Source organism: Lagenorhynchus albirostris, chromosome 5 (assembly GCF_949774975.1).
Source record: "Lagenorhynchus albirostris chromosome 5, mLagAlb1.1, whole genome shotgun sequence".
Lineage (NCBI taxonomy): Eukaryota > Metazoa > Chordata > Mammalia > Artiodactyla > Delphinidae > Lagenorhynchus > Lagenorhynchus albirostris.
In genome coordinates this window covers 100,283,333-100,308,317 of record NC_083099.1, presented here as the reverse complement: position 1 = coordinate 100,308,317, position 24,985 = coordinate 100,283,333, and the positions used below count along the sequence as shown (strand labels likewise).

General features: G+C 36.4%; 1 protein-coding gene across 2 annotated transcripts in view; it reads left to right on the top strand.

Moving 5' to 3' along the window:
- The window catches only part of EPHA6 (EPH receptor A6), an 874,905-nt gene that overhangs the window by 659,242 nt on the left and 190,678 nt on the right, over window positions 1-24,985 (top strand). For both annotated transcript variants that reach the window (XM_060149381.1, XM_060149380.1), the window contains one exon: window positions 4,722-4,907. In XM_060149381.1, coding sequence (XP_060005364.1) covers window positions 4,722-4,907 — 186 coding nt within the window. The remainder of the gene's footprint in view (window positions 1-4,721; window positions 4,908-24,985) is intronic.

The following is a 24,985-nucleotide window of genomic DNA, read 5'->3' as shown; positions in this document are numbered from 1 at the left end:
ATTTAAGGTAATTATCGATATGTGTGTTACTATTCCCATTTTCTAAATTGTTTTGGGTTTGTTATTGTAGGTCTTTTCCTTCTCTTGTGTTACTTGCCTAGAGAAGTTCCTTTAGCATTTGTTGTAAAGCTGGTTCGGTGGTGCTGAACTCTCTCAGCTTTTGCTTGTCTGTAAACGTTTTAATTTCTCCATCAAATCTGAATGAAATCCTTGCTGGGTAGAGTAATCTTGGGTGCAGGTTTTCATCCTTCACCACTTTAAATATGTCCTGCCACTCCCTTCTGGCTTGCAGAATTTTGCTGAAAGATCAGCTGTTAACCTTATGGGGATTCCCTTGTGTGTTATTTGTTGTTTTTCCATTGCTGCTTTTAATATGCTTTCTTTGTATTTAATTTTTGACAGTTTGACTAATATGTGTCTTGGCATATTTCTCCTTGGATTTATCCTGTATGGGACTCTCTGTGCTTCCTGGACTTGATTAACTATTTCCTTTCCTATATTAGGGAAGTTTTCAACTATAATATCTTCAAATATTTTCTCAGTCCCTTACTTTTTCTCTTCTTCTGGAACCCATATAATTCGAATGTTGGTGCGTTTAATGTTGTCCCAGAGGTCTCTGAGACTGTCCTCAGTTCTTTCATTCTTTTTTTCTTTATTCTGCTCTGCAGTAGTTATTTCCACTATTTTATCTTCCAGGTCACTTATCCGTTCTTCTGCTTCAGTTATTCTATTGAACCCATCTAGAGAATTTTTAATTTCATTTATTGTGTTGTTCATCTCTGTTTGTTTGCTCTTTAGTTCTTCTAGGTCATTGTTAAACGTTTCTTACATTTTGTCTATTCTATTTCCAAGATTTTGGATTATCTTTACTATCATTATTCTGAATTCTCTTTCAGGTAGACTGGCTATTTCCTCTTCATTTGTTAGGTCTGGTGGGTTTTTATCTTGCTCCTTCATCTGCAGTGTGTTTTTCTGTCTTCTCATTTTGCTTATCTTACTGTGTTTGGAGTCCTCTTTTTGCAGGCTGCAGGTTCGTAGTTCCCGTTGTTTTTGGTGTCTGTCCCCAGTGGCTAAGGTTGGTTCAGTGGGTTGTGTAGGCTTCCTGGTGGAGGGGACTAGTGCCTGTGTTCTGGTGGATGAGGCCGGATCTTGTCTCTCTGGTTGGCAGGTCCACGTCTGGTGGTGTGTTTTGGTGTGTCTGTGGACTTATTATGATTTTAGGCAGCCTCTGTGCTAATGGGTGGCTTGTATTCCTGTTTTGCTAGTTGTTTGGCATAGGGTGTCCAGCACTGTAGCTTGCTGGTTGTTGAGTGAAGCTGGGTGGTGGCATTGAGATGGAGATCTCTGGGAGATTTTCACCATTTGATATTATGTGGAGCTGTGAGGTCTCTTGTGGACCAGTGTCCTGAAGTTGTCTCTCCCACCTCAGTGGCACAGCACTGACTCCTGGCTGCAGCACCAAGAGCCTTTCATCCACACCGCTCAGAATAAAAGGGAGAAAAAGTAGAGAGAAAGAATTAGTAGAAGTAGGAAGAAAGAAAGGAAGGAAGGAAGGAACAAAGAAAGAAAGAAGAAAAGAAGGAAAGAAAGATAGGAGGGAGGGAGTGAGGGAACGATGGTGGGAGGAAGGAAGGAAGGAGGGAAGGAAGGAAAAAAGAATGAAAGAAAGAAGATAAAGTAAAATAAAATAAAATATAATAAAGTTATTAGATCAAAAAATAACTAAGAAAAAAATTTAAAAAAAAAAGGATGGATAGAACCTTAGGACAAATGGTGGAAGCAAAGCTATACAGGCAAAATCTCATACAGAAGACTACACATACACACTCACAAAAAGATGAAAAGGGGAAAAAAATCATAATTCTTGCTCTCAAAGTCCACCTTCTCAATTTGGGATGATTCGTCGTCTATTCATGTATTCCACAGATGCAGGGTACATCAAGTTGATTGTGGAGCTTTAATCCGCTGCTTCTGAGGCAGCTCGGAGAGAGTTCCCTTACTCTTCTTTGTTCTCACAGCTCCCAGCGGCTCAGTTTTGGATTTGGCCCCGCCTGTGCGTGTAGGTCCCCGGAGGGCGTCTGTTTTCGCTTATATAGGACGGGGTTAAAGGAGCCGCTGACTCGGGGGCTCTGGCTCCCTCAGGCCGGCGGGAGGGAGGGGCACGGAGTGTGGGGTGAGCCTGCGGTGGCAGAGGCCGGTGTGACGTTGCACCAGCCTGAGGTGCGCCGCGCCTTCTCCTGGGGAAGTTGTCCCTGGATCCCGGGACCCTGGCAGTGGCGGGCTGCACAAGCTACCCAGAAGGAAGGTGAGGAGAGTGACCTGTACTCGCACATAGGCTTCTTTGTGGTGGCGGCAGCAGCCTTAGCTTCTCCTGCCCGTCTCTGGGGTCCACGCTTTTAGCCGTGGCTCGTGCCCGTCTCTGGAGCTCCTTTAAGCGGTGCTCTTAATCCCCTCTCCTCGCGCACCAGGAAACAAAAAGGGAAGAAAAAGTCTCTTGCCTCTTCGGCAGCTCCAGACCTTTTCCTGGACTCCCTCCCGGCTAGCCGTGGGGGACTAACCCCTTCAGGCTGTGTTCACGCCGCCAGTCCTCTCCCTGTGCCCCAACGGAAGCCCGAGCCTCAGCTCCCAGCCCCCGCCCACCCCGGAGGGTGAGCAGACAAGCCTCTCGGGCTGGTGAGTGCCGGTCGGCAGCGATCCTCTGTGCGGGAATCTCCCCGCTTTGCCCTCCGCACCCCTGTTGCTGCGCTCTCCGCGGCCCTGAAGCTACCCCACTCTGCCACCCGCAGTCTCCGCCTGCGAAGGGCCTTCCTAGTGTGTGGAAACCTTTCCTCCTTCACAGCTCCCTCCCACTGGTGCAGGTCCTGTCCCTATTTTTTTGTCTCTGTTTTTTCTTTTTTTCTTTTGCCCTACCCAGGTACGTGGGGAGTTTCTTGCCTTTTGGGAGGTCTGAGGTCTTCTGCCAGCGGTCAGTAGGTGTTCTGTAGGAGTTGTTGTTCCACGTGTAGATGTATTTCTGGTGTATCTGTGGGGAGGAAGGTGATCTCCGCATCTTACTCTTCTGCCGTCTTCCCCTCGTCCTGCTTTTTATTTCTAATGGACATGTTTACACATAATTTAGGAGGCAAAGTTTTGGCTTATTTCCTTTATATTTTTTTTCATTTAGAAAAACGTCTTAACATCTATACCAAAATATAATTAATATTCATGAATAGTCAACATTTAGTTGACTGTAATGAATTGGTTCAAAGAAAATAGGGATAATCTGTGGTGCTGCAAAAATTTAATTTGATCCTCTACACTTAAACTTACATAGCATCGAGCTACTGGCCAGAACTGCTAGCTGATAAACCAACTGAAGATATTTTAATTTTTATTTCTTTCACCTTTCCAAAGATTTATATAACTTAAAGCACATAAATAGTACTTTACAGTTTGTAAGCACTTTTATATGCATTATCACTTTTGATCTTCCCAGTATCCTTATGGGGAAGGAACATTATAGAATTACAGAAGGTTTCATTATTATATTCACTTATAGATGAATAAATTGGGGATCAAGCATCATGCTTTTAAGTAAATGCAGGGAATTGACCATAGAAAAATTAAATATGAAATCTCAAGCTTTATTGAATTTACTGCATTGCACTGAGAAGTCTCTGACCGTCCTTCCCTCAATAACCCCTCTAGTCAACCTTGTCTCCTTACTGCCCTACGTCCATGTCATTCTCTTTACTGTTTCTGACGGTTGAAACTTTGTCTTCACTTCCCTCACTCCATATACTCCTGTCTGGAATGTTGCTAGTTTTCTTGAATATCTGAATCCTAACCATCATTCAAGGTCCAGCAAAAGTTTCCACCTCCTCCAGGAAGTCTTGCAGCTCCCATTGTTCTTACTTAAATAATACAACATTTGCATGGATTGGTTCTTAGGTTCCTAAGTGTTTCAATGTTTCATCTAAATTCTCCTTCTAGACTATAAGCTACAAAGAACAAAGACCAGCTCTTATACTTCTTTGAAATCCACAGCACTCTAGCACTGGATATATATGTAGTAAATTCATGATAAATATTTGGCTGTTTTTTAATCTATCCATTGGAGCCATTGCTGAACTGTAGATAATCTTACTGTATTTGTATTCAAACCATGTGACATGTAATTTAACCTGTGTGAACTCAACTATAATAAGTAATTATAGTTAATTATAATTAACTATAATTATAGTGTGGTCTTTTCAATATGTTCATATACCAGTTGACCCTAGCATTGATTTCTAATGGCACTGAAGCCCAGACATATGCCTGTGCAATCAAATCAACTACATATGCCTGATGGATTCCCTGAAAAGAGCAGGAATTTGGCCCATATATCAGTATTGAGAACAGGAACAGGAAATGTTATGGAGTGATTGCTTTTCTATAGAATTGCATTAGCATCACCCATTCTGCCTGTCATAATTTCTCAGCAGATCAAGGATATCTATCAATGGAAGTTCCTGTGGTACAGTATATGAAAATGCATTTCATTATTCATTACCAATGATGCTGATCAGACATATTGTCATTACAAGTTTAATTTTTAAGGAAGAGATCTCTGTGTAAAAATGGCACACTTGAGAGTCATCATCTTAAAAAACAAAAAGATGGTACTTTGTGACAATTCAGTTTTTCTGGAATATAAGTATTCTGTTTAAACAACTAACTACTTTTGTCCATATTTTAAGGTGAATTTGGAGAAGTCTGTAGTGGGCGTTTGAAAACACCAGGGAAAAGAGAGATCCCAGTTGCCATCAAAACTTTGAAAGGTGGCCACATGGATCGGCAAAGAAGAGATTTTTTAAGAGAAGCAAGTATCATGGGTCAGTTTGACCACCCAAATATCATTCGCTTAGAAGGTGTTGTCACAAAAAGTAAGTACTGATTTTCTTCTTTTATATATCTGTCTCAATTCCTTAAATAAATTTAAAAAAAGCTTAATAGCAATATCACAGCCATTTAGGGGATAACTTAGTTCAGATATCATCTTCAGATATTGTCCCTTGGAGTCTTGATATTAGTCTATGACATTATCAGAGTTTGCATTGGTCACCAAACAGCTTTGAAATGTTTTTTTAATTACCTGTAAATCATTTGCTAATTTAACTTGAAATAATAAATCAAGGTAAAGGGTTATATATTTTTTCCTAATTTCTGTAAGCAATTCACTTCTTCTGAACCTGCCTAAATTTCAATATTAATAGGAGAAACAGTTAAAATATTTGGGGTCATTAAGGTAAAATAGTTCTGTTTGTAAATAAATGTCATATACAAATATAGAATGCTTTATCTAAAGAAAACTTTTAAATAAAAAGTTCTTTATGGAACCTACCTACATAAATGCCATTAGAGCTGTATTATTTCAATTTATATAAAATGAAGAAAAGCATTACAATTTCTGAAATAAAAATCCAGTTTTTACAGAAATAGTGGGATCAAGACCATTCCTTTGGGAAAAAAGTTCCTCAGAAATCCAAAACTAATCATATCATCTAAGAAATAGATTGCAATATATTTGCTTTTATTTGAATAATGATAAGGCATAACTTAATATTTCTCCTTATTTTATTCACTAATGAGTTATAACATAAAACTCAATATAGTATGGCATTATAAACTCATAAAAATAATCTCTTTGAGAGGCATTTTCTTTTGTAAAACTGAAATTTCTTTTAAAACCATTTAGATGAAATTGAAATTTCATGTTATATTTGGAAGAAGGAAAGTGTAAAAGCTTACCAAGAACATTTAACTGACTCTGTGTCTGAAACTCCAAAGTCCTTCTCACGATGCATTGGCCAACATGCTATCCAAGGAGAGCAGAAAATTACTGATAGCCATGATAGTTTGGAGGATGCAAAAGTTTGCTTTTGATTTCAGCTGTTGCCATGGGCTGTTACTTTAGTGGCCTTCTACTAAGTGGCCTTCTACTAAGAACCTTCCAGTATTCATGCCCTTGTGTTGTTCTCTCCCAAATTGATTGTGGACTTGTCCATGTGACTAGCCTTGGCCTATGGGACATTAACAAGTGTGATACAAGTTGAAGCATCTTACATATTTGTACACTGGACCTTATCCTCTTGGAACACTGTCATGTAACTTAGTCTCCAATGTTGAGCAAAGCCAGTACATATGGTGAGGCCACACACAGAACTGCAAAGAGGAGAACTGAGGCATTCTAGTCAACAACAGCTCTACAAGAGCTCCCAGCAGATAGTCAGCACTGAGTGTCAACTTTGTAAAGAACCATCTCAGACATTACAGCCCCTACTTCTACTGCCAGATGGCTGCAGCTGCAGATGATATTTTGTGGAGCAAAGTATCCACCCAGCTCAGTCCAATCAACCCGTAAAATCATGAGAGATAATAAAATGGTGGTTGTTTTAAGCCGCTCCGTTTTGGATAGTTTATTACACAGCAATAGATAACCAAACAGATGGACATCAGTTAGAATTCCACTCCTACCACTGAAGTCTTGTGAAGTTTTAGGTAGATGATTTAACATCTCTATTGTTTACTTCCACGCTGTAAAATGGGGCCAAAATAAGTCCTACCCAATAGGAATGCTGTAAGGATTAATTTTATAAATGTATAAAGCATTTAGCATAGCATGTGACTCATAGTAAGCCGCATTAAATGGTAGCTGTTATTGGTACTATAGTTTACCATTTCATTCTCATGGCAACTCTTATGCATATCTGCTGAACCTTCAGTATTCACTGAAGGATATTGAATATCAAACGGGTGAATTAACCCACATAAGGACCTCTAACCCATAGTAAGTGGTATGACTGATGTTCAAACTGAGGTCTGTCTGTTTGACAGACCCATGGGATTTTTTGTTTCTTTGCTTTTTATTTTGCTGTATCACAGTGAATAAGTCAGAGTTTTACACTTTGCCTTATCTGAATTAAATAACATTAAATAAATGACAATCTGAATAAAATAACAATACTTTTTTAAAATAAGGAAAATATTTAGATGAGTGGAATGAACTACCTCTTATGTAAAATTTGGAGAGATCCAGATATGCCACAATACCTAGCAAAAATACTAATCTAAAAGAGAGAGAGGAAACAACATATTAATTATTTCTTTTATATTTTCTGAATTCCTTGTCATTAATTTAGCATGAACATTTCAAGTTATTCCTTCTGTTTTATATCTCTCTGGAATGAAAAAGATAATTTTAAAGTTGGATTATGAACCTTTGCAAAGCATTTAAAATAATTTAAATATGCTGTTGAAGTCCTCGTATGAGTATTTATGCATGAAATATCTGGAAATAAATATCTAACAATAAATTCAGATCAGATATTTATTTTCTACCTTTGATAAATCACATTCTGTGAATTATTCATGTATTCCTATGTGTTTTATTATCTATCTATATAATATTATACGTAATTTGGCCCTATGAAGTAGTAGGAATTATTCTAAATCAACTGAAGAGGTTTAATAAGATAATCTATGGCACTTGTCTGCCAGTTTGAAATACTCAGTTTATTTCACAAAGACATTCAAACAACTAACACAGTGATTGCTTTACATCTCTAACAATCTTGTGTAAAATTGGGACCAGTGACCCTTACGTAGCCCAATTTGTATGATTCCTAGGTGAAGGTCCTTATTCCATTTTAAGAAAAAGAAAAAGAACGAGAGAAAAGATAAGAAAAGAAAAGAAAGGCTAATTGAGAAAGGATAGATTCAATATGCTTTTGAGTGGCAATAATCACTTTATACATTTATAAATTTATAATGTATAATGTATACATTATATATATATATATAAATGTATAAATGCTTTATACATTTATAAAATTAATCCTTACAGCATTCCTATTGGGTAGTTTTAACTTGTAAGTATGAGCCCCACATAAGGGTGTTGTGGTGATGCTGAGGTGGGTGGTGGAGATGGGGAAAGGAATAATTCCCGCAAAGACAAGTGGGCGTATTTATACTGTTATCTTCGTGCAAATGCTATGGGATTTTTAAGAGAAAGGCAATAAATAAATGAATGCCTCATTCCCATAAATACACAGTAATTGTTCCAAGATTACCCTTAAGTGGCTAAGAGATAGCTAGCAATTAATGCTCCCTAAGGACTATCATATTGCATAAAAGATAATACTGGCAAAGATAAAGATGCAGTATAGGTTTATACAGTCATGTTAGTAGATTATCCTGGGGTTCTGAGAAATAAATGCACTGACTCTCAGGTAATTACTCTGCAGGTAATGCAAAATTATAGATCAAAATCTTCATCAGATTCTTTAATAAATTCTTAATATGCATAATTTTTATCTTACCTATAGGTTTTATTGCCGAGCGATACATATTATAAAGTTCTTGGAAACACTTTTGCTCTTTCATACTTGTGCATATAACTACTTTTATTATAAACTTCAAAGTTAAATGATTAAAAGCTGTATTATATAGAAAGTGTGTCAGATAAAAGTTGAACCTATTTGTTTGACACACATCACAATTTCATTAACCTATTAAGAAGCAACTGATATAGAAAGAGACTAATCCAGCTAAACCATTTGCTTAGCACATACATTTTCTCCAAGAAGCAAATAGAAGCCGTCAGTTAGAGAACAGACTTGTAGCTATTAGTACCATGGATACTAGCAGTTTGTAACAGGTGATGTATACACAAGTGTCATTAACTACATATCCAAAAGAGAAAGTGCTACCTTCTATAAAAAGATAAGAATTGTGGTTAAATGATAAACACAATGCAGTAACCACACTCTAGAAGATGGGGCCCTACAGTTTGAATTCATGATGATATGGAAGAACCAAAAGGAGAAAGAATGAAGTGCCTATCTCCCAGCTTAGGTAACCACTAAATGTAGGTATACTAACTACATCTCAAATAAATCATAAATCCAGTGAGGAATAATAGAAGTCAATCAGGATATCAAATGAATTCCCAAACATAAATTTATTTTATCATGGGACATTGCTAAGGACTCTAGAACAGCATAGAATCTATAACACAAAGTACTGGGCCTGCACAAACCATCTTTAAATATTCCAGAATATTGAGGGTTCCTTCCAAATAATTTTGATGGGTCCACATGGACTCTAAGTCAGAGAGTAGATTCAGGCCAGTCAAATAGACAATAAATACACAAGAACTGTTTCTCCAGTCCCAGAATTGCATTTTACTTGTCAAGTAATACATTCTCCAAGATTTCGACTATTACAGTTGCCACCAATATGATAGCTGCCTCTCCACCTGCTTGTATATTCTGCTACTTGACACAGGGTCTTGTGCAAGTTATTCAGTGTCTTTAAGCCTCAATATTTTCCTCTGCACAAAAGATTGAAAAGTTCAGATTGTACTACAAAACAAGAAAGGTCACATCTAACCCTAACATGTTTGTATTTCATTCCTTTGCCAAAAGAAAGAGTCATGAGATGTTGGTAAGGAAAGTTTGTGCCAGTAATAACTTACCACCCCACCTCCAACTTTATTATAATGTCAGGTTCGTATTGGTGATCAGGAAGAAACAAAAAGTGCCTTTAATAAAGTGTTTATCTTACAGTCTGTAAAGTAGAAAAGTATAGGTAAAATTTTGCTGTAAGCAAAATCAAGGTTTGGATATTTGGAATATATGTTGAAGGGAGTAAAACATTCTGTGAAACTGATTCTAATGAAAGAAATTAGACTTCTTTGTGAAATTCAGCTACTCAACTAGCTAAGGTAGGTTAAGAGTTTTGTTTTACTTTGCTTTGTTTTCCTAGAAACATTTACTGAGCACCACCAAGGTGTCAGACACTACTGCTTATTAAAACCTAGAGATAGAGAAAAAAAGGTCTCAGTGCTCTTGAGAAGCTCATTGGTTGGCTCCAGTCTACTGGGAGCAACAAACAAGTAGGCCAGTATTTCCCAATATGGTGCGGCATGGGCTATTTTGGATACAATTATTCATTAACTTATTCATTATTTTATTCAGAGAATATTTATTGGGTGCCAACTCTTCTAATCACTGGTAATAGAGTAGTGAAAAAGACAGAGCTTTTACCTGCTGGAGGAAACAAAAAGGAATCTAAATATATCAATATAATTTTAGATAAAGAGAACAAACCTAAGTGAAGTGAAGGAGCAAGCCATGCTAGGGTTTGGCAGGGTAGTATTCCAGGCAGAGGAAACAATAAGTTCTAAACCCTTGTGCTAAGAAAGAATGTGGCATGTTGGGGGAGCATCGAAAACAGCTGGAGCTAAGTAATAACAGTGTGAATTATATATTGAAAGAAAAAACTAGAGGCAGGTAAAACAGTAAGGAGGCTAGTATAGTAATCCAAGTGAAAAATGATGAGAAAGATAAAGAGAAGAAATAGATTCAAGAGCTGTTTCCAAGGTTAAATTAGGAGACTTGAGTGACTGATTATATGTGGGGATTGAGGGAATGGGGATGGTTTTGGATGACTTCCAAGCTTCTGGTTTACATAAGCAGGGAGATGGAAAGGAAATTATGGAGAAATAATAGATTTGGAGGGTTAACAATGAATTCTGATTTGAATGTGATAAGTTGGAAGTGTCTCGGACATTTAAAGACTTCCAGGAAGCCTCTGAAGCCTGGGTAGGATTCTGGTGTGCGGGTGCAAATGATGGGTGATGATCAGTAGTTGAAGCCATCGGGAGGATGAAATTACCCAGAAGGTTGAGGAGAACTAGCCCTAACAGGCTGACTTAAAAAGAAAATCTTATGAAAGAGACAGACAGAACAACCTGGAAGAAGGAGGACAGATCTCTAAGAATGAAAGATGGGTCATTAGCATAAAATGAGCTGGGAAGCCAAATAAAATAAGGATTGAGAAGCATCTATTGGATGGAGAAACTAGGAGGACACAGCCCACTGTGAGAATCAAGGCCAAGATTGCAGTGGACTTTAGAGTGAGTGAGGCATGTGTGCACTGCAGTCAGACTGATAGCTTAAAAAATGCAAATTAGGGCTTCCCTGGTGGCGCAGTGGTTGAGAGTCCGCCTGCTGATGCAGGGGACACGGGTTCGTGCCCGGTCTGGGAAGATCCCACATGCCGCGGAGCGGCTGGGCCCGTGAGCCGTGGCCGCTGAGCCTGTGCATCCAGAGCCTGTGCTGCACAACGGGAGAGGCCACAACAGTGAGAGGCCCGCGTACCGCTAAAAAAAAAAAAGCAAATTAGATTGTGTTCATTTCTTACTTAGATTCCAAATGCTTAGCATTCTTTAAATCATTTATTCATTTAAGTAATATTTATTATGTGCCTAACTACTATGCTCCAGCACTTTTCTAAGCATTAGGTATTTGGCAATGGATAAGAAAGTCAAAACGCCTGCCCTCCTGGGTCAGGTCCCTGGGTCTTCTTTCTATGGTTTCATTCTCCACCATCCCTCTTAAATCCTAGATTGCTTTCATACTAAATGACAAAATCATCTCAAAACTTATTCTCATTTTCCCATGTACTCTTTCTTTTCTAAATCCCTGAGGCACTGGAAGAAAATGTACCAAACTGATCCTAAACGGGTACAAAGATAACTATGGTATGCAAAGATTGTTGGTAGCTAGAAGACCCAGCTGCCTTTGGAGTTACCTGCCTTCCTTTTTTCAATCATGTACAAGGCTAGATCATTTGCTGAGGTGATATGTAGAGGGCCTGAGGTGTTGGTGAATATTTGAACTGGCTCTTGAGAAAAATGTGAAAGAAAACTGATTAGGAAAGGTTAGGAAGATTGTGGGTATTACTAAGAACACAAGAGAACCTGGAGATCAGGACAGAAGCTGCTGCCCCAAAGAGCACTGTTGATAAATGAGGAAAAGAGTTGATAGCATGAAAGTAGGAAGAGATGCAACCTGAGGGAAAAGGAAAGATGAGAGTCAACAAAAAGAGAAGAAATAGAGATTTTTCTCTCTTCTCCTACCATCTTTAATATTTACTCTTTACTGTTTATGGAAATTAGTGATGAATTATTCTTATGCAGTTTCTGGAGTCTAACGGAGTCTCAGGAGATCTACTGCAAAGTATTTGCCACTTGGAATTATAATGTATACATATGGATAAATAGAAAATGAACCAAGTGTGACTCTGAGAAACAGTAACAAAATGACATAGTCTGGTGGCCCTGTGTATCACACTGTTCAAGCAGCACTAGGGCTACTCAGATCACCACCTTATTTTCTTTCTGCCAGAGTGTACTTCTCTCTTTACAAGAGAGAATAAACTTCCCCTGTATTCGGAAGGAATTTATTCTTGTCTCTTCAGTGTTTAAGTATCTGAGTTTTCTCAAGGTCATTCACTCTAATCACCTCCCTAGATCTACTTCTAACTTACTGTCTCCTTCCTGTGGTTCTCTCTCTTTCCTAAGCCAGCCTGCTAATTATTGGGTAGACTATAATAAGAAGTATCAGTTTAAAAATTCTAGTAACAGGTTGCTCAGTCTGAATATAACACTGTAAGAACTAGGAGAGAAAAGAGAATATAAAAACAACTTTATGCATACATAATATTGCCTTTTAATACATCTAAATAAAATTGAATACAGCCATCTAGAGGGTGAAATCTTACTCATTTCAAAAGTGAAAATTCTTTCCAAATCATTTGGAAAGAATGATGCAATTTGTTCTGGTAAAGAGTTTGATGGCTCCAAATTTGAGAAGGGCTATAGATAAATCCATGTTATAGACATTAATTTGCATCCATAAACTCAGGAGAATGAGTACCATCCTTCCAGGCTGCAAGGTAAAGTAACCAGTCATTACTTAGGAACTTTTTCACCAAGTTCCTAATGGTCTTATGTATTGATAGGAGTGAATAAAGACCAGTAGGCATCTTAATCACTGAAAATGATTATTGGCCCCTTAAAATGATTATTGGCTCCTTGTGTATGTGATTTCTGATTTAAAAAATTATTGGCCCCTTGTATATATGATTTCTGATTTAAAAAATTATCTCAAAGTAATGAATGGAAATCTATCAGTGTCCTTACTTAATCCCTTGATGAATATCTTAATGCTTGTTTTGTTGTTGTGGGAATATATTACTATAACTTTCCTTAAATTTTCACCTTGATATAATTTCAGACTTACAAGAAAAGTTATTCAAATAATATAGTTCCAATATAACTCTCACTGTTTCCCCTGATGTATTTTACATAAGCATAGGACTATTATCAGTGCCAAGAAACAAACATCTGTACAGTACTATTTACTTAACTACAGACTTTTATTCAGATTTTATCAGCTTTTCCACTAGTGTCCTTTCTCTCTTCTAGGACTCATCCAGGATCCCACATTGCATTACTTAGTGCATCTCCTTAGTCCAGTCTGCGTTTAATCTGTGCAATTCTTCAGTCTTCCCTTGTCTTTCATGACCTTGACAGTTTTCAAAACTACTAGTCAGTGATTTGTAAAATGTCCGTTAGTTTGGGTGTGTCCATTGTTTTTTCATGATTCAATTTGTGGTTATGAATTTTTGGCAGGAACATCACAAAAGTTGCATACCCTCTTTATACATTATATCCAAGGGTACATCATGTCCACGTGCATTATTCCTGGGGATGTTAACAGGGGTCACTTGGTTAAGGTGGTGTCTCCTAGAAAGTTACTGAAAATTTTTTTTACTGAAAAATTACTTTTCCCCTCTTGTAGTTAATGTATATTTGGGAGGAGATTAGACTATGCAAATATCCTGTTTTTCCTCAGACTTTTTCCCATTAATTTTATCATCCATAGCAGATCTTGCCTGCAACAATTACTACTGTCATATTTTAATGGTGATTTTTCTATTTGTCTCTTTCCTTCTATATTTATTAATCAAAACATTTCTTTAAGGAAGAACTGCGTTTCAGAATGTTCTGTAAATGGAATTACACAATAAGTAGACTTTCAGACCTGGCTTCTTTCTCTTAGCAGAATGCACTTGAGATTCATGCCTCTTTGTTGTTGCTGAGCAGTGCTCCTCTGTATGATGTACCATCAGTTTGGTTCTGCATTCAGCGGTTGAAGGACATCTGGGTTGTTTCCAGTTTGGATGATGATTTATAAAACTGATAGGAACATTCATGTGTAAGTCTCTGTGTAAACACATATTTCTATTTATCTTGGAGAAATACCTAGGTGTGGAGTGACTAGATCCAATGGTAAATATATGTTTAATTTTCTAAGAAACTGCCAAACTGTTTTCCAAACTGGATATTCCATTTTACATTTCCACTAGTAATTAATGAGAGTTTCAGTTACTCTGCATCATCAGCAATGCTTGATACTGTCATTTTTTTTTAATGAGCCATTTTAGTGAGTCTATATTGGTATCTTACTGTCATTTTAATTTGCATTTCCTATGTCTGTTGATTTTGATCATCTTTCCATATGTGTACTCGCTATCCATATATCTTTTTTGGTGAAGTGTGTCTTCAGATTTTTACCCATTTTCTTTCATTGGGTTGTTTTTTCTTAATGTTGAGTTCTAAAAGGTTTTTTTTTTTTTAATATTTTCTGGATACAGTTCTTTGTCAGAAATGTGATTTGTAGATATTTTTCCAGTTTGTAGCTTGTTTTTCTATTCCATGAAGAGTGTCTTTAGCAGACTAAGTGTTTTTAATTTTGATAAAGTCTAATTTTTTTTACTTTTTTCTTTTATGGATTGTGCTTCTCTGTGTGGTATCAAGAAACTCTTTACCTAGTCCAAAGTCACAAAGACTCTCTTCTACTCACCTCTAGAAGTTTTACATATAGGTCTATGATCCCTTTTGAATTAATTTTTGCATAAACTGTGAAGAATGGGCCAAGGTTCTTTTTTTTTTCTTTCTTTCTTTCTTTGCATATGGAAAATTTCACCATTTGTTGAATTCACTTTTTTTTTTTTTTAGGTACAAACCTGTTTTTCCTCATTTTTAACTTTCTTTCCTTGCTTAGAATCCTTCAATGGCTTTCCTTCACCCACAGGACAAAATTCATGCCACTGTATATAGAAATTCAAGGTTCTAAAGATTGGACTTCACTCACAGCATATCTTTAGCCTTATTTCCTGCCTTCTCTACCTCAGTTTATATTCTATTAACAGTAAATCACTATGTGATTCATATTTCAAATGAAATATTCAAATGAATAGTTCAGTGAATCAGTGACTGATCATATTTGATCATACTTGGCCCTCTTCTTGGAAATTCCTCTCTTTCCCACAGCCCCATCGCCCTTAACCAGCAAACTCTACTTATGAGGGATGACTCAGCTTATATGAAACATCTTTTCTTAATCTTTATACTGGTAGATATCTACATTGCACTTAACATGTTGTGCTATAATTATCATTTATATGTATGACCCAAAAGTCTACTGTTTCTTAACTCTTACCCTATAATATTAGGACCTCTGCACCCTTTTGCAGTGACCGTGAGTTTTTTTCTGGGAGAGCAATGCAGCATCTGCACTGCCTTTTATGCCTGTTAGGGCTCCCTCTTACCTTCACATTTCCTGCCCACAGCCCTTGTAGAGGCTCCAGCAGCCCAGCCACTGCCCATTAGTAGGGAAAAACTATCCTGCCATTCATTTGGTTTCTGATGACCCTTAATTTCCTGTTAATTAAGGGTTAAACTCAGTGTACTTGCCACCCCATATTCTCCATTTAATCTTTTTTTTTTTTAATAAATTTGTTTACTTATTTTTGGCTGCATTGGGTCTTTGTTGCTGTGCGCGGGCTTTCTCTAGTTGCTGCAAGCGGGGCTACTCTTTGTTGCGGCGTGCAGGTTTCTCACTGCAGTGGTTTCTCTTGTTGTGGAGCAGGGGCTCTAGGCACACGGGCTTCAGTAGTTGTGGCACGCGGGCTCTAGAGCACAGACTCAGTAGTTGTGGCGCACAGGCTTAGTTGCTCCGCAGCATGTGGGATCTTCCCGGACCAGAGCTCGAACCCACGTCCCCTGTACTGGCAGGCGGATTCTCAACCACTGTGCCACCAGGGAAGTCCCTCTCCATTTAATCTTAATTTTCTATTCTAGGTTCATCTTACTCGCCCCTCAAGCTCCCTCCTCCCAAATCTCTGATACATACCCCCCCCATGCATATTTTATATTACTTGCTTTTGGATAGAGGGGAAAATCCTATGTTATATTGGAATGGGGATTTGGGGAGGCCATGATATCTTGAGGATAGTCTTTATTTTATTTATTGTGGTGCCTAGCATGGTGCTGAGCATACAGTAAACACTAAGTTCATATGAATGAAGGAAAATTGTAAGACAGAAGGAAAAGGAAGGAAAGGATAGGGGTAGAATAAAAAGAAAGCGGGAAGAAAGTAAAGGAAAGAAGGAACCTAATTTTTCAAGGACTTCAAGCCCAATTTTAAATTTGAACACTCTCTAGTGTCAGTTACATTTATGTGAAATTGGCAACTTTTCTCAGAATTGTGCTTCTCTGTACTTTTGTAATTTCTCCTTCCTCTGAACAGCAATCATATTTTACCTGTTTTTCTCCCATGAAATTTTAACTATATATGTTACATTATAATGTTTTAGGAACATGTCTTTTTCTACTGTACCAGAATCAACTTCAGAGTAGGACCACATTACCTAATCTATATCTTATATGTTATAACACTCAATCTCAACTTCGGAATGGGTGAAGAAATATGATAGTGTGTTTCCTCAGCCTGAGAAATAAAAGTAGGCACAACTTAGACACTCATGATTGAGATGCAGCAACAGAATGATGTGAATTTATTGACATTTCTATTAGGTTACATCAGTCACTGTGAGTGAATTTATTCATTTCCCACTCCTCACAAATGTCAGCCAAAGACATCAGTGATTTTTTTTTCTCCTTTTCATTCAGATGCAATGGCTATTTCAGGATTTTTGGGCCTGAAAATAATGCATTGACCTTTCCCCTAAACATTAATGGCATGATTCTCTTGAAATAAGCTCAGTTTTCATTTTGGCAAAGCCATATATGGGACATGCTGTTGTAGTTGGTACAGCAATCCATAAATACAGAAAGCTATGGCACCTCTGTGACTTTGTCCCTATTTCATATACCTAATCACTGAAGTATTCCATTACACTGGAATGAAAGTATACAAAAATGCCTTCCATTAGCTGGAGTTTCTGTGATTTAATGATTTCTTTAATATAGATAATATCTCATTGCAAGAAATTCCAGGATATTGCCTAGGGAACACAGGTCTGGATAGGAAGTATAAGCCTGCTGGAGAAACTCAAGCAAAAGGAAGGGTGGCTTAAAAAGAAGAAGATGCAAGGGTGAGCCTTAGCAGGATTTCTTAGTTTGTTCCAAGAAATAGAGAAACTAGTTATTTCCCTAAAAGAAGATTTATAATTAATATAAGTATTTCTTACATGTTAGCTAAATAAATTTACTAAAACAAAAACAAAAGCCTCCCTTATGTCAACTCTAACGTTCCAAATTTTTCTGCCTCAGTGAAACAATGTTTCTAGGTGATACCTAGAAACAGTGTTTCTAGGTGATGGATAACAGACTCAGAAAGTATTTCACACCAAGTAACTTCAAGTAAAAAAAACTGGAAGACTACATTTATCAAATAATGAAAGTTTTAATCATACAACTTGTAAAGCTTAAAATTACTGTTTTTAATAAGATGGGCCAAATGAAACAGTTGCTAAAACTAAAATAATGCTACCAGTTCTCTGAAATATTTCCCAGATTTTAGCTACAAGGGAAATTCTTAATTGCTAAGGAGGCCCACCCTTCAGTCTAATTACAGGAACATATTCTTCTTATTAATTAAGATATTGAGAACTGGCTAGGAAAGCAGAAAGAAAAAATCATTGGTAGAGAAGCCGGTATGGATGGAGCAAATCCCTTTTGAAGTCAAATTTTAATCCCTTCAACCTACCCAATAAAGACTTCAAAGTAATAATCATTAAGATGCTCACTGATTTCAGGAGAAGAACACAGTGAGAATTTCAACAAAGAGTTCTAAAATATAAAGAAGAACCGAACAAAGCTAAAGAATAAAATAACTGAAATTTTAAAATATGCTAGAAGCAATAAACAGTAGTTTAAATGATACAGAGAAATGGATTAGCAATGTGGAAGACAGATTAGTGGAAATCACCCAAGCTGAACAGGGAAAAAAAAAACTTTAAGCAAGGATAGTTTAAGAGGCCCCTGAGACAACTTCAAGCATACTAACATCCGCATTATAGGGGTCCCAGAAGGAGAAGAAAGAGAGAAAGGAACAAAGAAATTATTTGCAGAAATAATAGCTGAAAACATCCCTAACCTGGGGAAGGAAACAGACATCCAAGTCCAGGAAGCACAAAGAGGCTCAAACAAGATGAATCTAAAGAGGTCCACACCAAGACACATTATCATTAAAATGGCATATAAAGAGAGAATCTTAAAAGCAGCAAGAGAACAGATACTAGTTACTTACAAGGGAAGTCCCATGAGACTGTCAACTGACTTACCAGCAGAAACTTTGCAGGTAAGCAGGGAGTGGTACGATGTATTAAAGTGATGAAAGCAAAAACCTACAACCAAGAAGATTCTGCCTGGCCAGGCTGTTGTTCAGATTTGAAGGAGAGATAAAGAGTTTTACAGAAAAGCAAAAGCTAAAAGTGTTTAGCACCACTAAACCAGCTTTACAAGAAATGTTAAAGTGACTTCTCTAAATGGAAAAGAGAAGACCACAGCAAGAAATATGAAAATTACAAAAGGAAAAAACTCATCGGTAAAGGAAAATATACAGTAGATCATCCACTTATAAAGCCAGTAGGAAGGTTAAAAGACAAAAGTGGGAAAACAGTGTCTATCCACAATAGACAATAAACGATACACAAAACAAAAAGATGTAGAACATGATGTCAAAAACATTAAACATAGAGGAGGGTGTAAAAATATAGGGTGGTCAGAATGCATTGAACCTTAAGAGATCGTCACTTAAAATAATCACATATGTATATAAGTTCTTATATATGAACCTCAAAGTAACCACAAACCAAAAACCTATAATAGATACACACACAAAAAAAGAAAGGAACGCAAACATAACACTAAAGATAGCAACCCGCAAACGGGAGAATAATTACAATTGCAGAGGTTCTCCCCAAGGAACATGGTGTCTGAGTCCAAAATCAGGCTTCCTTGCCTGGGGGACCTGCTCCAGAAAGAGGATCCCCCAGAACACTTGGCTGTGAAGGCTTTGAAGGCCAGTGGGGTTTACTTTCAGGAGATTCAGAGAGCTGTGGAAATAGAGGCTCCACTCTTAAAGGGAGCACCAAAATGTCACATGCTCCAGGACCCAGGGCAGAAGCAGTAATTTGAAAAGAGCCTGGGTTAGATCCACCTGCTGATCTCAGAAAGTCTTCCATGGGACATGATCCTGCCCACCAGAGAGCTCAGGACCTGGCACCACACACACCAACAACCAACACACCAACAACCAACACACTTATGGTCAATTGATCTACAACAAAGGAGGCAAAATATACAATGGAGAAAAGACAGTCTCTTCAATAAGTGGTGCTGGGAAAACTGGACAGCTACATGTAAAAGAATGAAATTAGAACTTCTCACACCATCTACAAAAATAGACTCAAAATGGATTAAAAACCTTAGGTAAGGTAAGACCTGAAACCATAAAACTCAAAAAAAAAGAACACTCTTTGACGTAAATCATTGCAATATTTTTTGGATCTGTCTCCTAAGGCAAAGGAAACAAAAGTAATAATAAACAAATGGGACCTAATTAAATTTAGAAGCTTTTGTACAGCAAGGGAAACCATCAGCAAAACAAAAAGACCACCTACTTAATGAGAGAAACCATTTGCAAATGATATGACCAATAAGGGGTTAATATCCAAAATATATAAACATCTCATACAACTCAGTGTCAAAAAAACCAAACTAGTTAAACAATAAACAGAAGACCTGAATAGACATGGAAGACATTCAGATAGTCAACAGGCACGTGAAAAGATGCTCAACATTGTTAATCATCAGAGAAATGCAAATCAAAACCACAATGAGATATCACCTCATACCTGTCAGAATGGCTATCACCAAAAAAATAAATAAATAACAAATGTTGGCAAGAATGTGGAGAAAAGGGAACCCTTGTACACTGTTGGTGGGAATGTAAATTGGTGCAGCCACTGTGAAAAACGGTATGGATGTTCCTTAAAATAGTAAAAGTAAAACTACCATATGATGTAGCAATTCCATTCCTGGGTATATATACAAAGAAAAGAAAAACACTAATTGGAAAAGATACATGCAACCCAATGTTCATAGCAGCATTATTTACAATAACCAAGATAAGAAAACAACCTAAGTGTCCATCAACAGATGAATGGATAAAGAAGATGTGTTGTATTTATATAGTGGAATACTACTCAGTTATAAAAAAAAAAAGAATGAAATGTTGCCATTTACAACAACATGGATGGACCTGGAGGGTATTATGCTTAGTGAATTAAGTCAGACAGAGAAAGACAAATACTGTATGTTATCACTTATATGTGGAATCTAAAAAATAAAACAAACTAGTGAATATAACAGAAAAGAAACAGACTCACAGATATAGAAAACAAACTAGTGGTTACAATGGGGAAAGGCAAGAGTGGAAAGTCAAGATAGGGATAGGGGATTAAGAGGTACCAACTACTATGTTTAAAATAAATAAACTACAAGGATATATTATACAGCACAGAGAATATAGCCAATATTTAATAGTAACTATAAATGGAGTATAATCTATAAAAATTACTATGTTGTACACCTGAAACTAATGTAATATGGTTAATTAACTATACCTCAATAAAAAGGTAATTATTTTTTAAATAAATTTTTTAAAAAGAATAAAATATCTAGGAAAAATTTGAGGTATAAGATGTATTCTTGAAACTTTCAGACATTGGTTAAAAAAAACTGAAAGTGTGACAAAAACACATGGAAAGCTGTGTCCTGCTCATGGATTGGAAGAATTAATATTGTTAAAATACCCATGCTACCCAAGGCAATCTACAGATTTAATGCAATCTCTATCAAAATACCAGCAGCATTTTTCACAGTACTAGAACAAAAAATTCTAAAATTTATATGGAATCACAAAGGACCCCAAATAACAAAAGCAATCCTGAGAAAGAACAACAAAGCTGGAGGTGTCATGCTCCCTGATTCCAAACTATACTGCAAAGCTATAATAATCAAAGCAGTATGATACTGGCACAAAAACAGACACATAGATCAAAGGAACAGAATAGAGAGCCCAGAAATAAACCCACACTTACATGGTCAATTAATATATGACAGAAAGGTGAGAATACACAGTGGAGAAAAGACAGCCTCTTTTATCAATGATGTTGGAAAAACTAGACATCTGCATGCAAAAGAATCAAATTGGACTACTTTCACACACCATATATCAAAAAAACCCCTCAAAACGGGTGGATGACTTAAATGTGTCCATTGATGAATGGATAAAGAAGTTGTGATGTGTATATACAATTTAATATTATTCAGACTTTAAAAAAATGAAATCTTGCCACTGGCAACAACATGGATGGCTCTAGAAGGCATTATGCTAAGTTAAATAAGTCATACAGAGAAAGACAAATACCATATGATTTCCCCTATATGTGGAATCTAAAAAGAAAACAAATAAAATTAAATAGGACTCACAATTGCAGAGAAGAAATGGATGGTTGCTTCAGGGAAGGAATGGGTGGTAGGAGCAAATAGGTGAAGGAGATACTAACCAGTTAAAGAGGTACTAACCAGCTAAATAATAAGTCACAGAGGGATAATATACAGCATAAAGAATATGGTCAATAATATTGTAAAAGCTTTATATGGGACAGATTGTTACTAGAATTTTCGTGGTGATCATTTCATAATACTGTATGTGCAAGTGTCAAAATGCTATGTAGTGCACCTGAAACTAACATAACATTGTATGTCAACCGTATTTCAATTTAAAAAACTTTAAAAAATTACTCAGAAACATTATGAGAAAAGTCACACTGGAATTTAGAATCTTGGCAAATCAATTCTGGAAAGACAAAATAAACCTACTTCAAACTTTAACCTCAATGGGTAATATTAGAGGCAGGTATTGCAGTAAATACTATTTTTGTAATTTCTAAATTTTGTCCCCAAAGCACTTCTTCAATGATGCAGAAATAATAAAACAATGATTATCTAGTTATAAATACTTTATATTCTGATTTTTAAAAGCTGTAACTTCTTTTTTTTCTTTCAGTGTCTCACAACCTTTTTGCTTTCCAGAATTGAATCTTCTCCTACAAAGCATTGCTCTCAACAGTCAAGTTAGCTACACTTCAGTGAACACATTAGAGAACCTGTTAATGTCACTTTGTGACTCTCTGACCCCAAATTAAAGAAATCTTCCCTAGACTAAGGCAACTGCTTCATAACTGCCCTTCCTGCTGTCACTCTTGCTCTCACCACAACCCATTCTTCAGCCAGAGTGATCTTTGTAAAAGAAAATTTGCAGATTGCACTCAGGGGGAAAAAAATCTAAAGTCTTCCTTTGGCCTGCAAGGCCTTTAATGATCTGAACACTGCTTACTTCTAAGACGTTGTCTTCTGCCTCTTTCTCCTTCTAATCCACTGTGCTCCAGACCAGCTGTGTGCTTTAAACATACCAATCTCACTGCTGCTCAGAGTTCCATATGTTTCCATTTACTGCCACCACCTTCCCAAATATCCTCACAAGGCTGGCTTCTGAAAACCTGAAAACCGTACCTAAATCTAAAGTAACCATCCTCTTCACCCTTAGGCAGTCTTTATCCTGTATCTTTGTTCTGTTTTCCTCCCTTGCATATATAATTCTGTGAAATCATGTCGGCTTTGTTCCTGTGTGTTCAGAATATTCTGCATCAAGGAAAGTTCTAGCATATATGAAAGTAAGCACTCAACAGAGAGTTGCTTTATAAATGAATGAACCATTTTAAGCAACAATATCGTTAAAACAATACCATACTAGCATTTCTGGAATTTCCAGTTTTATTTATGCCTTTATTTTGGCACATTACCAAATACAGATTATTTAGACCAAATAAATTATTCAGTTTAAATTTTAAAGTAAAATGTAGACCAGAGCAGAACTATGTGTGTTTCTGTAAAATATTTTTATAATACATCAAATTGGGTGTTAGTAGGATACTTTTTATAATTATTTATAAGCTAGACATGTAATTACTCTAAATACCCTAAAATTTGGATTATGTAGTAAATAATGGAATTATCAAACACTGCATATGTTGAGAATTATATAGAGAAGTCTTTCCAGTTTAGATAGATTAGCTTGTTTGCAAATTAGTTAATAAAACAAACCTTAAAGAAAAGCTTAAAGCAGGACATTTTTTTAAAGTAAGTTAATTTTACATAGCATGTTTGTTGGAAAGCAAGGTGAATTTTTTTAATTAAATATATTTCCAAAATAACAAATGTTTCATTAACTTGTCATTAGCTCAATAAAATTATTTTCTAAGCCAAGTTTATTTTTTGGGAGAGAACACACCAAAAATATAATAGTGTTTATCTTTGGATTATAGTTTTGGAATAATTTTGTTTGTTCTCACCTTTCTATTTTTGCACATTGTGTTTTCTACAATAAACAAATATTGTGTTGGTATTTTGTTTCTAAGCAATGATGAAAAATGTCCTTATACTAAATTGAACAACCTTGTGAAATTGCCACTTTTGTAGGTCAAAAATTTTTGAATGTAGGAAATTTCATATGGTTCTACGTATGAAGAACCATTTCTAATAAACTCAGTTTGCAAGTGAGTTGGCCAACTTACAAATGGAATGTTACGTGATGCACAATTTTTTTTTTTATAACTGAACCCTTCAAACAATTGAGGAAAACATCTTGCCAAATAAAAGAGCAAACTAATCAGTCACATAAACCCAACTCATACTAATTCAAGGAAAACAAAAGTAACTTACTGGGTCACATAACTGAGAAGTCCAACAGTAATCCAGGGACAGCTAGATCCAGGGCTTGAATGACAGTGAAATCACAAACAAACAAATAAAAAACAGCCTCTACTTTTCTCTATAGGCTCTCCTTGGCTTCCCTTAGGCAGATTCTTTCCACTTGTTGGGAGAGATGGTTCCCTGCAGATCTAGTGACTAAGTAGTTCCTAGTTGGGCCACATGCCCACCTTTGGTGTAATCATTGTGTCCAGGTAGATAGGACGCTCTGGCCAGACTGTGTCACATATCATCCCGTCTGGAAGGAAAGACTGACAAGAATAGTTTGGAATTAGCAAGGGGCATTTCCCTAAAGGTAAAACAACAAAGAAGTGATTGGTGTCTGTCATATGGGTTTAAAAATATCTCTAGGAAAGTAATTTGTTCGGTTTTGATAGTTAGAAGCATAACACTTTCTATGTTTGTATGCGTAATCAATAGATAACAATAATATACACTATCAGACTTGCAGGGTGAATCATGAAATAACAGAATGTGAAGAAAGTCAGATATTTTAGGAAAACAAATACATTGTTAACAGCAACAACTTTTATTGTAACCATGATTGAGATGTTCATTATAGTTTATGTTTTCTTTCAATATCTGCTTAATGAAAGAAGGTAATAAATGGACTTTAAAAAATTTATATTTGAATGAAACCAAAAAAACAGTGAAAATAAATCATAACCCTGCCATTTAAAAACTTATTGTTAAATACATAATGTGATTATTCTTCTGCTATCCTGTCCCAACCCCTAGAGTTAACCCCTATTAATAATCCAGAGATAGGCTTCCTAAATTTTCTATAAATTTATATAAATGTATCTCTATCTATACCTCCCTATATATTGTTTAATGAACAAAACTGGAACCATGCTATGCAGTTTTTTTAAATTTAGCAATTATCAATATATTATTTAGGATTATGTTTGACTTTGAGTAGCTGAATGACTAGAATCATTGTGGTTTAAAATAAGGTAGAAA